We start from the raw sequence: 13989 nt of genomic DNA, 5'->3' as shown, positions 1-13989 counted from the left end.
CCCCAACTCAGGGAACAGACCGGTGTAGTTTGTGGGGGGGGCGGAGTTTCCACCGGAAGAAGTGGTTGGTCGACGTCATTTCCCCGCGACCCGGAAGCTCTTCCCCCCCGGCCTCTGGTGTCTTCGCCTCAGCAACTCTAACGCTACTAGAAGCAGAACTGAGGAGAGGCGGCGGCAAGATGGCGGCGTCGGGGGGCGGCGTCGGCGGGCCCGGGTCTTCGGAGCGGGATCCCGGCTGGGAGGTGGCGGTGCGGCCGCTGCTGTCGGCCTCCTACTCGGCCTTCGAGATGCGCGAGCTGCCGCAGCTGCTGGGCTCCGTCATTGAGAGGTGGGAGGGAGGAGGAGGGGCGGGGCTCCAACCCCCGGCCGGGTTGGAAAGGGGGCGCAATGAGGGGAGGGGCTCCGGGGATGGGGGGGTCCTGAAAGGGGGAAGACCCCCATTTTGCACTGCCCCCAAACTTTCCCCTCTCCGCTTGACAGCTTCTAGTGGGCGGGGCAAAACAAGCCACTCCCTCCCCTCGCAAAAACCCTCCCTCCGCTGGGTGATGGGAGTTGTAGTCCTTACCCAGCTGGGAGCAGCCTGGCCGAGGGGGTTGAAGGGGAGAACCGCCCTCTGGGGATGATGGGAGTTGTAGTTGGTCCACTTTGGGAGGGGAAGCCTCTTGGGAGAAGTGCCCAAAAGATGTGGGTGATGGGAGTTGTAGTCCTCACCCGGTTAGGAGCAGCCTGGCTGAGGGGAGAGAACCAGCCCTTTGGTGATGATGGGAGTTGTAGTTGGTCCACTTTGGGAGGGAAGCCTCTTGGGAGAAGTGCCCAAGGGATGTGGGCAATGGGAGTTGTAGTCCTTACCCAGTTAGGAGCAGCCTGGCTGAGGGGAGAGAACCAGCCCTCTGGTGATGATGGGAGTTGTTGGTCCACTTTGAGAGGGGAAGCCTCTTGGGGAAAGTGCCCAAGGGATGTGGGCGATGGGAGTTGTAGTCCTTGCCACGCTGGGAGCTGTCGTTCTGTGGGGAGGGGGTTGATGAGAAGAGCCTGCCCTTTGGAGATGCTGGGGGTTGTAGTTGGTCCACTTTGAGAGGGGAAGCCTCTTGGGGAAAGTGCCCAAGGATGTGGACGATGGGAGTTGTAGTGGTTACATGGTGGTTGAAAGGGCCCTGCAGCCCTGGAGGAGCACCTTAAAGGCTGGTGTTGAGGTGGGGGGTCTGAGGTGCACAAAAATTCTCAGGTTGTGAATATCTGTGATGGGCTCTTCCTATTGCCAGGAAGTTGCCTTTGGTTGTCGTTTGTCCGGGTGCACTTAACAAAGACCCCTTTGATATAAAGACATTTGACCTTCCAGACACATCCAGAGGGGCAAAAAGAAATGTGTTTTAAAGCTGTTTTGAAAAGTTGCTCAGAGGGTAGATCCGTTGGAGGCCTGGCTCTGCAGGATCCTCTCCTTTCCTATCCTGTCCCAAAAGGCTTGGATGAAACGTTGTCTCTTTCCGCTCCAACGGATGAAATTGCTTCCATGATGGCTCAGTTCATTGGGGATCTGGGCCCTGTGGTTTTGTTTTCACTTTTTTTTTTGGGGGGGGGCTGCAGCTCCCTATTTTTCTTTTATGACCTGGAAATGTGTTGCTGAGTCTATTATTGAAGTCCTGATTTCAATGGTTGTAAGGACTTGCCTCTCCTCTCCCAGGTATCTTTGTTCTGTGTCCATTCGCTTTTTGGAAGTGTATGCACAGGGTTGTAGCTGCTCATTCTCTTGGAGGGGGCCGTTGCCGTCGGGGCCGTCCTCCTCCAACATAATGAGCAGGGCCAGCTACAGCCCTGTGCATACACTTCCAAAAAGCTAACCGGACCGGACAGTGGTACTCCATATCCCATCCTGATGTACCTGAGACTTTAGTAGGGTTTGAATAGAGAATCATATACAGAGCCTTGTATTTTAAGGGTGGGCTGGAGCTCTTTAGTAGCTATTTTGCACAGTTTCTGTTTTAGATAGCAGCTCCATGTCATGTCTTCTTTGAAGCAACATATCACTAGTTGATTTTGGACTGTACGTTGCTTTCATTGCTGGTATATTTTAAGCTAGATCTTTGTGCTGCTGGAGTCAAGAATTTCCCAGAGCAAGTGACTGTTGTTCAGAGTTGGAGCTATTTAAAAACAATCCCCCAAAATAATATTTTAAAATGCAACCTGGAATTCACGCTGTTGGCGATCCGAATGTAAATTTTTCACCAAATGCTCCCTTCATCCCTTGTCACTTTAGGGTGTTTATCCAAAGTTCCTATTATGCAACAGCCTGCTTTGAAAAACTTCCCCTTTGCAAAGCTGTACAAACTCCTGTCTCTCTGCATTTCTGGGTGGGATTGTCAGTTTTGTTTTCAGTGCATGCGAAGGCTACCAGCAGAAGAAATCATATGAATCTAGTCAAGGTTTGGCAAAAAGGGGGCGGGGGGGAAGCATGTGACTGCAAAGTATTGAAGGCGCCATGCTCCTGTTTGCTCTTCCTTTCTGGGATACAACTCCTAAAGGTTTATTTGCAAAATCTATCCCCGGGCATTTTGTGATCCTTGTCTTAAGTTGTGTGGAATCATTTCAGGGCCTCAAAACGGTGCAAGTCCATGCCTGTTGCAGTCCCTTCACCGTTTCTGTGGAATGACTTAATCGGATTTCAAAAGTTGCGTTGGTTGCTTTTGTTGGCTTACTCCGAGTTCACAGTTCTGTCACGGTGCAGTCCCTCCTAACATTTAAACATGGCTGATGCTGAATCAAACTTCAGGCCCGAGTCAAGCGCTTTGTTCCCGAGTAACTGGTCAGATAAACAGAGGGGAGGCCACTGGAGTTCCTCGGCAGCTGATACTGACAGATAGATCTCTCCGTGCTTACTGTTTGCTGCTGGGTGGAACAAGAAAAGGCTATACCCGATGGGCCAGTGGTCTGACAGCCCGTGACAGTTTCCTCATGTAAAACACATGGTTTCTACAGCAAAATGGCCAATTCGGAATATGACTCCAGCTGGCTGAGGAATTCTGGGAGTTGAAGTCCACAAGTCTTAAAATTGCCAAGTTTGGAGACCTCTGAACTAGGATAAGCTTTCATGCAGTCTCAGAGTCTCCTTGCAGTCCCTGCTGGCAGATGATCTGTGCGGTTTTAAGAACCAATAGGGCAGCTTTAACTTTGCTATATATCAGTAGCAAAACCCACCCAGAGACCAAAGTTCGCCTCCCTTCCGCCTTCGATGTTCAGAGCTTCCCCACGTTTAACTTTAAGGGCGCCCAGTTTTCTGAGTCTTGTGTTTCTCGTGCTTCTTTCCTCTGCTGCAGCGAGTCGGAAATCCTGCACCACGACAAGCAATATGAGCCTTTCTACTCCTCTTTTGTTGCACTTGCAACGCACTACATCACCACGGTGTGTGGAGTGGGTGAGTGAGCGCATTGGGACATTTTGCACGGGCTACGTTAGTTCGCCTAGCTTTTAATCACAGAATCCCCCTGGAATTCTGTGAGCAAAACTGGTTTAGAAGGCGGTTAGCAGAAGGGTTAGGAGGGACATGGCAGGAGGGAGGGGCATTTATGAACACCCAGAAAGGAGGAAGCAGAAAATGGTTTTTCAGGATAGCAAATAGCATTTAGACTTGTATACCACTTTATGGTGCTTTACAGCCCTCTCAAGTGGTTTACAGAGCCAGCATATTCCCCCAACAATCTGGGTCCTCATTTTACTGACCTTGGAAGGATGGAAGGCTGAGGTGAGCCTTGAGCAGGTCAGGTTCGAACTCCTGGCAGTGGGCAGAGTTAGTCTGCAATACTGCATTCTAACCACTGGGAGGGAAGCAAGGAAGGAAGGTAGCAATAGCCCTTAGACTTATATACCATTTCATAGTTGCTTTTACAGCCCCCTCTAAGCGGTTTACAGGTCAGCCTCTTGCCCCCAACAATCTGGGTCCTTGTTTTACCCACCTCAGAAGGCTGAGTCAATCTTGAGTAGGTCAGGATTGAACACCTGGTAGTGGGCAGAGTTAGCCTGCAATACTGCATTCTAACCACTGGGAGGGAAGGAAGGAAAGAAGGAATAGCACTTAGATTAATAGACCGCTTCAGTGCTTTTACAGCCCTCTCTAAGCGGTTTACAGAGTCAGCCTCTTTTCCCCAACAATCTGGGTCCTCGTTTTACTGACCTGGGAAGGACGGAAGGCTGAGTCGACCTTGAGCCTGGTGAGATTTGAACTGCCAAATTGCAGTCAGCCAGCAGCCAGCAGAAGTAGCCCTGCAGTGCCGCACTCTCACCACTGCACAACCATGGCTCATGTATCTATAGTTTAGGGTAACTTTTGGTTCCGTTGCCTCCGATCCTGGCCCAAAAGCCTCTGAATGGACATAGGAATTAATTCTCCACCAGGAATTAAAGGGTGGAGGGGAGAGCAGGCTCCATTTCAAGGGAGGGGGGATTCCTAGATCGGCTTATGCAGTAAGGCAAGGACGCGGCATTTGCTTAAAAACTCCTTTCCCCCCGCCCTCCCTCAAACTTGGTTGGACTGACCGTAATCCCGTTGCCTTTTCAGTACCTCGGAACCAGCTGCAGTCTGTGGCAGCTGCCTGCAAAGTACTGATTGAATTCTCCCTGTTGCGACTTGAAAACCCAGACGAGGCCTGTGCTGTCTCACAGGTGAGAAGAGAGGGAGAGAGCGCCCCCTTCTGCCCCGCTGGGGAATTTCTGCGTCGTTGGCATGGGAGGCTCTTGGTTGAAGCTGGGGTCTTGCTTGAAAGACATACCCTGGAATTGACAGCAGAGGCCATGCTGGATTGGGGGGTGGGGGAGAATCTGGGAATTGGTACCTGCCCAGCTGGGGTCTGCTTAGGTTTGGGAAAGGTGGCCTGAACCTTGCGCCGCTCACCTTTTCTGAAACGCTGCCGTAGAAACACCTGATCCTGCTGATCAAGGGACTGTGCACCGGCTGCAGCCGCCTGGACCGGACGGAGATCATCACTTTCACAGCGATGATGAAGTCGGCCAAGCTGCCCCAGACCGTGAAGACCCTCTCGGACGGTAAGGGCTCCCTCCCCGTGACATCTTCTGCCCCGGGAGGTGCCAGCAAGGGCTGCTCCACCCCCACTTCTACCCCAGCCCCCCCGGCCTGACCCTCGGCTCCCGTTCCTCTTTTCCAGTGGAGGATCAGAAAGAGCTGGCTTCTCCGGTCAGGCCTGAACTGCGCCAGAAGGAGGTTCAGATGAACTTCCTCAATCAGCTGACCTCTGTCTTCAATCCCAAGATGGCCCTGTCGCCCGTGACGACGCTGCAGGCTCAGGTGGATGGTGGAAGGAAGAAGGTTGCCCGAGAAGGCTTGGGTTCCCTGGGGAAAAAAGGCTGCCCATCCTCCTTAGCAAGGGGTGACCAGAGGGCCCCAAGGCTCCAGGGAGCCTGTGAACTTCTGATGGCAGGAGATTCATAACTGTTGTGACCCGGCTCCCAAACCCGACAAACCCTCTGTAGTTAAATCGATGATTCCTTTATTAGGAGGGCCAGCAGCACCAGCAAAAATTCTCTTTCTCTCTCATTGCAGGCTAACAAGTCTGTCCGGCAGGGGGGATGAATAGTTTTCTGCCACACCTATTCATCTCCATCCCCTGCCTTTTATCCCCAGAGCTAGCAGTGTTGGCTCTTCCGTCCCAAGGACCGGCCCATAGATTTCCACTGCTCTCCTCTCCTCTGCCTTCTGTGTATCTGCACGTCAGGCACTGGACCCCGCTGTTTCTCATCAGCCACCTCCAGACCTGGGGTCTGTTGACTCTCCATCTGAGGGCTGACAAACGGCCCAGGCTCTCCTGCTCTCCTCCTCTCCTCCCTCTCTCTCTCTCTCTCTCTCTCTCTCTCTTTCTCTTTCTTTCTTTCTTTCTTTCTTTCTTTCTTTCTTTCTTTCTTTCTTTCTTTCTTTCTTTCTTTCTTTCTTTCTTTTAACATTTGGCTCTGCTTCTAGGGGGAAGGGGAAGGCGAAGAACAGACCGTCATGGACCAATCCTCCACAGCCAAAACCAAGAGCATATTTGTTGCCCAGAACGTGGCCAGCTTACAAGAACTCGGTAAGGAAAGACAGGGGGGTTATCTTGCTTGTCTAACAGAGCTACCCCATTTCCTGAAGGGATCGTCTAGAGCAGGGGTCTTCGAACTTGACAGCTTGAAGACTTGTGGACTTCAATTCCCAGAATTCCTCCTCCAGTCATGGTAGCTCAGGGATTCTGGGAGTTGAAGTCCACAAGTCTTAAACTTGCAAAAGTTTGAAGATCCTTGGTCTAGAGAATGGACGTGTATGTGTGGGTGTGTGCTGGGGCTGCTCCCTCGCCATGACTGTGTTCTCAGGCCCAGCCGTCCGCAACGCGAGTTAGAACCACAATTCCTTTGAGGCGATGGAAGTGCAGATAGCCCCTGACTTAACAGTGGTTCATTTACTGACCGTTCAAAGTTAACAGCCCTGGGGGAGAAAAAGCGACCAATTTTCCCACTGTTGCGGCATCCTCCCTGGCCACATGATCAACATTCTGCCCCTTGGCAATTGATTCACATTTATGACACGTTGCAGTGTCCCGGAATCATGCAGTCCCCCTTTTGCAACCTTCAGACAAACAGAATGCTGCATTCAGTTCTGGTCACCACACTATAAAAAAGAGGTTGAGACTCTGGGAAGAGTGCAGAGAAGAACAACCAGGATGATGAGGGGACTGGAGGCTGAAATATATAAGGAACGGTTGCAGGAACTGGGCCTGGCTGGTCTAGGGAAGAGAAGGACCAGGGGAGACAGGAGAGCAGCCTTCCAATATTTGAAGGGAGAGGGAGAGAAAGGAAAGGAAAGAAAAAGAAAAGAAGGAAGGAGAGAGAGAAAAGAGGGAGAGAAAGAGAAAAAGAGAGAAAGAGAACTGAAAGGAAGAGAAAGAGGGAGAGAGGAGAGAGAAAAAGAAAAGGAAGGAAGGAGGGAGAGAAAGAAAGGGAGAGAGAGCAACTGGAGGCTAAAATGTACGATGAACGGTTGCAAGAACTGGGCCTGGCTAGTCTAGGGAAGAGAAGGACCAGGGGAGACAGGAGAGCAGCCTTCCAATATTTGAAGGGAGAGGGAGAGAAAGAAAAGGAAAGAAAAAGAGAAAGAAAGGAAAGAACCAAAAGGGAGAGAAAGAGTGAGGGAGGAGAGAGAGAAAAAGAAAGGAAGGAAGGAGAGAAAGAAAGAAAGAGAGGAGAGAAAGAGAGAGCAAGAGGGAGGACTGGAGGCTAAAACATATGGATGAACAGTTGCAGGAACTGGGCCTGGCTAGTCTAGGGAAGAGAAGGACCAGGGGAGACAGGAGAGCATCTTCCAATATTTGAGGGGCTGCCACAGAGAGGAGGGGGGTCAAGCTATCTTCCAAAGCACCAGAAGGCCAGACAAGGAACAATGGATGGAAACTGATCAGGGAGAGATTCAACCTGGAAATAAGGAGGAATTTTCTGACGGTGAGAACAACCAACCCATGGAACAGGAGTTGTCCTCGGAAGTTGTGGGAGCTTCATCACTGAGACTTTCAAGAAGAGATTGGACTGCCATTTGTCAGGAATGGTGTAGGGTCTCCTGCTTGGGGGGTGGACTAGATGATCTACAAGGGTCCCTTCCAACTCTGATAATCTGTATTAATCTGTATTCTATGAGGAAGCCAGATTCCCTTAACAGCCGGGTTACTAATTCAAAGGCTGTGATTCCCTTGACAAACGTGGCGAGAAAAGTCGTAAAAGGGGAGCAAAACTCAAATGAATTTCTCCCTTTTGCAACACCAACGCCGGGCTCGGTTGTGGTCGTTAAGTGGAGGACGTCCTGCCGTTTCATGCCTCTGGGCTCCTCAAGAGGCCGGTCCTCATCTTTTTGGTCCCTTCCCCCTCCTTCGCCTTTTTCAATGCAGGCGGTTCTGAAAAGCTGCTGCGCGTCTGCTTGAACCTCCCGTACTTCCTGCGCTACATTAACCGCTTCCAGGACGCCGTGTCGGCCAATTCCTTCTTCATCATGCCGGCTACTGTCGCCGATGCCACAGCAGTCCGTAACGGGTAAGCGCCCGTCCTCTTCCTTTCCATATTTTTTGGACTATAAGACCCGCTCATAAAAAAAGAGGGTGGAAATATCCGTGTGTCTTATAGAGCGGGGTGTCACCAAACCTTCGGGCCTCAGGGACCACTAAATCCATAATTTTAAATCCCGCAGACCACCCATACGATTGGCCAATGACCGGCTGGGTGGGTGTGGCTAGGTGGCCATGGGACAAGGGTGGGCGTGGCCAACTCGAGGTCCCTTGCACCGAGGGGCACCTCGCCGGCCTCTACTCTCCCTCTTCCCCTCCCAGCCACTCCTCTCCTGCCGGGGCTCCTTAAGGGCCCCAACAGGAAGCTGGATCGGGCCGAGAAGGAGGCTGCAGCAGAAGCACCTCACTGAGGACTAGGAGCACAGGCTTTCCAAGCAGAGGGAAGACCTGTGGGGGGGTGCAAGGCCAGGTACCGGCGCCTGGATGCTCAGCCGGCTGAGATGCTCAGCCAGTTCTAGGCCACGATGCAATCCCACTGGGACGAGGCCCTCCGGCTCTTTGCCACCAGCGGCCCTTTCCTCCAGCCTTCACCCAGAGCCTCGCACCAGGAGGCTGAAGCAGACCCCCAATGGGAATTTCTGCCCTCCTCCGACCCGCACACAAACGTTCATTGCACGTATCCGGCCCAGGAGCACCCATGGTTGCAGGACCTCTGATTTTAATGCAATATTAAAAAATGCAAATATTTTTTCTGCGGGCCACCAAAGTTTTCTCACGGATCATCAGTGGTCCACGGGACCACCAGTTGGTGACCGCTGGTAGAGCGAATACAGGCCCATTTTTGCCCTCCCAAACCCTCCGTGCGTCTCGTTTTCGGGAGGGCAAACATGAGACCAACTGAGGCCTCCGGGGGCCAAAAATGGGCCTGTTTTTGGCCTGCAGAATGCTTCTGGATGCCGGAGAGGACAAAAACGGGACACACAGAGGCAAAAAAAACCCCTATTTTTTTCCCCTTGTTTTCCTCCTCTAAACCTAGGTGCATCTTACGGTTTTGGAAAAAAATACGGTATATCCTGGTTTTTCTCCCATAGGTTCCGAGCCAAACTCGATCTCTTTGTTCCCTTCCTTGCCAACTTTTATTACACCAACCTTCCGTTTCCTCTCCCACCTGTACAGGTTCCATTCCCTGGTGATTGACGTCACCATGGCCCTGGACACGCTCTCCCTCCCTGTCCTGGAACCTCTGACCCCGGCCCGCCTGCAGGACGTGACCGTACTGGCCCTCAGCTGCCTCTACGCAGGTGAATCTGTGCGATGCAGAAGCCCTGCCAAAACCCCTGGGGGAGGCTGTGCGGTTGTGGGTTCCTTGCCCACAACTACACCTGAAGGAAGAGAAGGAGCTTCGTTTGTTGCAGTAAAAGGGCTGGGCAGGGAGAGAACGATCTTCTTCTTTCTCAGCTCCTCTTTTCCCTCTGTTTCTCCCATGCTCCGTTTCCCATCCTGAGATCTTTGGGAAAGAGATTTTAATCTCCGTGAACCTGGGCTTACAGAAAAAGATCCCAAAGTCGCTTTGCTTTTAATAGTAATAGCACTCAGACTTATATACCGCTTCACGGCCCTCTCTAAGAGTCAGCCTGTCACCCTCAAACAATGTGGGTCCTCGTTTTACCCACCTCGAAAGAAGGAAAGGCTGAGTCAGGCTTGAACTGCTGGCAGTTGGCAGAGTGAGCCTGCAATCCTGCATTCTAACCACATGGAACGAAGGGGGAGATAGAGAGGGAAGGAAGGAAGGAAGGAATAGCTCTTAGACTTATATAACACTTTACGGTGCTTCACAGCCCCCTCTAAGTGGTTTATACTCAGCCCATCGCCCCCCAACAATCTGGGTCCTTGTTTTATCCACCTCGGAAGGATGGAAGGCTGAATCAACTTTGAGCCACTCAGGATCGAACTCCTGGCGGTGGGCAGAGTTAGCCTGCAATACCGCATTCTAACCATTGGGAAGGAAGGAAAATAGCAATAGCCCTTGGACTTATATACCGCTTCCCAGTGCCTTTACAGCCCTCTCTAAGCGGTTTACAGAGTCAGCCTCTTGCCCCCAACAATCTGGGTCCTCATTTGACCCACCTTGAAAAACTGGAATGAGTGGGGGGGAGGCCTCTTGCTCCTCGTTCCCCCATCACAGGTTGAGACTCGGGGCCTTGAGTTGGTCCCCCGTTGCTCTGGCTGACCCCAGGATCCTTCCTCTTCCCCCAGGGGTGAGCGTGGCCACCTGCATGGCCATCCTACATGTGGGCACCACCCAGCAAGTCCGCACGGGCTCCACGAGCTCCAAAGAAGAGGACTACGAAAACGATGCCGCCATCATTGTCCAGAAATGCGTGAGTCGGCCACGCAGCGGGACGGGAGGGGGAAGGGCCTGCAAGGAAAACGGGGAGTTTGCAGCCGCAAAATTCTCGAGGGCGTTGGGGAGGCATCGGCTGGTTTTTGGTCTCTTTGCGACACCTTTTTAAAAAAAAAAAAAACCAAACAAACCCATCTCTCTCCACAGTTGGAAATCTACGACATGATCGGCCAAGCCATCAGCAGTTCCCGCCGTGCAGGTGGGGAGGTAAGAGTGAAAAGGAGCAAAAAATAAATAAATTATCTTGTGTCAATGAGATGTCCCAGGGCGTGGCATGAAAGCAACACAACACACAGAATAGGCCTAACTCTCCTTTATTGCTCCAACTGTGCCTCCAAATGTCCCCACGTTCACTGCAAGTCCTGGAGCACACGCACCTTCAGAAGCCTTGGCTGCAAGCAATCCAGTAAGCCAGGTTACCTACACCAGGGCCAGCAGTCCAGTAAGCCAGGTTAGCCACACCAGGGTCAGCAGTCCAGTAAGCCAGGTTAGCCACACCAGGGTCAGCAGTCCAGTAAGCCAGGTTAGCCACACCAGGGCCAGCAGTCCAGTAAGCCAGGTTAGCCACACCAGGGCCAGCAATCCAGTAAGCCAGGTTAGCCACACCAGGCCAGCAATCCAGTAAGCCAGGTTAGCCACACCAGGGCCAGCAGTCTAGTAAGCCAGGTTAGCCACACCAGAGCCAGCAATCCAGTAAGCCAGGTTAGCCACACCAGGGCCAGCAATCCAGTAAGCCAGGTTAGCCACACCAGGGCCAGCAGTCCAGTAAGCCAGGTTAGCCACGCCAGGGCCAGCAGTCCAGTAAGCCAGGTTAGCTACACCAGGGCCAGCAATCCAGTAAGCCAGGTTAGCCACACCAGGGCCAGCAATCCAGTAAGCCAGGTTAGCCAGTTAGCCACACCAGGGCCAGCAGTCCAGTAAGCCAGGTTAGCCACGCCAGGGCCAGCAGTCCAGTAAGCCAGGTTAGCCACACCAGGGCCAGCAATCCAGTAAGCCAGGTTAGCCACACCAGGGCCAGCAGTCTAGTAAGCCAGGTTAGCCACACCAGGGCCAGCAGTCTAGTAAGCCAGGTTAGCCACACCAGGCCAGCAGTCCAGGAAGCCAGGTTAGCCAAACAGTAAGCAGAGCAAGAAGTTCAGCGAAGCAGGCAAGCCCCACAAGACAGAGCACTGCAATCTCCGGGCGTCGGTAATTGCACCCGAGACTCCACTGATTCAAAACTTGTTCCCGACAAATGCCCCTCCCACCAGCAGCTCCTTACATCTCCATCCCCAGGTCTGCCTTGTGGAGGAGGCGGTGGGGCACTCTCCTCCCTCATAGCCGGCTCAATCTGTGTTGGTCTCGCCTTCTTTCTTCTCTCCGTGCTCCCGGATCAGGAGGGGGTGGTGCTTGCTCTTCGCCTGAACTCTGTCACTCCTGCTCCTCCCTGTCTAATTCAGAAAATCCTTGCCTGGACTGAGCCTGCCCTTCCCCAGTTTCCTCTCAAGGTCCACAGAGCCGCCCTCTCGATCTCTGTCAGCTCTTGTTCCAGCTCATCTTCCCCCATAGATTCAGACTCCCAACAGTGGCATGACAGTCGCCCTTTGGAGCGGCAATCAGAATGCGGTGTTGTGTGTGTGTGTGATATGTACAATTATACCTGTGAAAATATAGAACAACGGTAACGCCATTTTTAACCTCTCTGCGAACCTCAGATAATTTACTGGAATATTATGTAAGAATTCTGTGTTGTTTTGTATAAAGGTTATATATTTGGTGGGTCATGCTGTCCAGTGTCACGTTAATGATGGAGATTACTGGAAATGGAAACAGGTTAGGGAAACAGATGGTATGCTACAATAATAGGGGTGTTGCATAGGGAGATACGTAGCTGGATAGATTGCGAACCCGGAAAGGGGCAGAGACTATATATTTGAAACGGTATATAAACCCCAACCCTCCTGGGGGAAATGTCTTCTGTGGCCATGAGCGCAGAATTCCCTTTTGCAGAAGCTCCATAATAAAGCTCCTATTTATTGTTCACGTGTCTCCAGTTGTCTGAGTACCTGGAATGGTTGGTTTTTTATCACAGTGCCTGTGTATCTTTTTTGTTTCTTTTCTTTTTTTCCGGGACTGCAGCACTATCAGAACTTCCAGCTGCTCGGAGCCTGGTGTCTGCTGAACAGCTTGTTCCTCATCTTGAACCTCAGCCCGACCACCCTGGCCGACAAAGGGAAAGAGAAGGACCCCCTGGCAGCCCTTCGGGTCCGGGATATCATTGTGCGGTCCAAAGAGGGTGTCGGGTCTCCCAAACTCGGACCTGGCAAAGGGTAGGTGTGGCCCCGAGCAGGACAAGTCCTGGTAGGGATGGGTGAGGAACGGGGCTTTCCTTTGCTGTCTCTTCTGCCTTTGAATTTAATTCTTTATTGTCATTGTATGTACTGTATATACACAGTATACATACAATGTAATTCACACAACACCCAGAGACCAGACCCAACATGCACACACACACACACCAATCCCCAAACACCCCCCTCACCCGCCAAAATTCCCCACCTCCTAAAAACACACAAGCATCCAAACAATAGACCAGTTAATGCTGTCCAACAACTCACTGACGGTGGGTCCTTAAGTTCATTGTTAAGTACAGTTATAGCTCTGGGATAAAAACTGTTCAGAAAAACGTGTGGTCCGAGTTTTAATCGTTCTGTACCTTCTGCCAGAAGGCAACAGTTCGCAGAGATTGTGAGCAGGATGGGAAGAGTCTCTGAGAATGTTGTGCGACTTCCTCAAACAGCGAGATGCGAAGATGTCATCCCGGGCTGGTAGCTGGAGCCCGATGATATTCTGAGCAGTTTTTAATGATCCTCTGTAGAGCTTTTTTGTCCGCTACAGAGCTGCTCCCCTACCATGCAAGGATGCCGTATGTCAGGACACTCTCAATGGTGCTGTGGTAGTAGGACAGAAGTAGAAGCTGAGATAGATTTATATCTTCCTGAGCATTCTCAGAAAGTACAGCCTCTTCTTCTGTGCCTTCTTCACAAGCATGTTAGCATTCATAGTCCATAAGAGGGCCTCCGAGATAGAAGTGCCCAGAAATTTAAAACTACCAACCCTCTCCACCTCCTGGCCAGAATATTATTGAGCTCCAGCCCTGGACGACATCTTCGCATCTCGCTGTTTGAGGAAGTCGCACAACATTCTCGGAGACTCTTAAGTACCTAGAGATAGTTTTTATGCCAGAGCTATAACGGCACTTAACAATGAACTTAAGGACCACCATCAGTGAGCCGTTGGACAGTATTGGTCTGTTGTGTGGATGCTTGTGTGTTTTTAGGAGGCGGGGAATTTTGGCAGAGGGGGGTGTTTGGGGATTGGTATGTGTGAGGGCATGTTGAGTCTGGTCTCTGGGCGTTACATGAATTTCGTTGTGTGTGTACTGCGTATATACGTACAATAGCAATAATTCAACGTTCAATATTTACGTACAATGATAAACGCATGTCTCTCTTCCTCCTGAAGTCAATTATAAGTTCTTTCCTTGGCGCTGGATGTTAAAAGCCGGCTCGGAGGGGGCACTTTCCT

At 51.7% G+C, this 13989-nt stretch overlaps 1 protein-coding gene across 1 annotated transcript in view; it reads left to right on the top strand.

Moving 5' to 3' along the window:
• Positions 1-97: 97 nt before the first annotated feature.
• Positions 98-13989, top strand: part of UBR4 (ubiquitin protein ligase E3 component n-recognin 4) — a 134285-nt gene continuing 120393 nt past the window's right edge. The window contains 11 exon segments of the mRNA XM_087944825.1: positions 98-328; positions 3312-3409; positions 4550-4653; positions 4905-5034; positions 5154-5293; positions 5963-6065; positions 7905-8046; positions 9195-9319; positions 10275-10399; positions 10570-10629; positions 12541-12731. Coding sequence (XP_087800951.1) covers positions 180-328; positions 3312-3409; positions 4550-4653; positions 4905-5034; positions 5154-5293; positions 5963-6065; positions 7905-8046; positions 9195-9319; positions 10275-10399; positions 10570-10629; positions 12541-12731 — 1367 coding nt within the window. The 5' untranslated portion in view covers positions 98-179.

Source organism: Notechis scutatus, chromosome 16 (assembly GCF_049901735.1).
Source record: "Notechis scutatus isolate UNSWTSFEM ecotype Mainland chromosome 16, rNotScu1.2, whole genome shotgun sequence".
Lineage (NCBI taxonomy): Eukaryota > Metazoa > Chordata > Lepidosauria > Squamata > Elapidae > Notechis > Notechis scutatus.
Note: the sequence above shows the minus strand (reverse complement) of the source record. Positions and strands in the feature narration are given on the sequence as shown.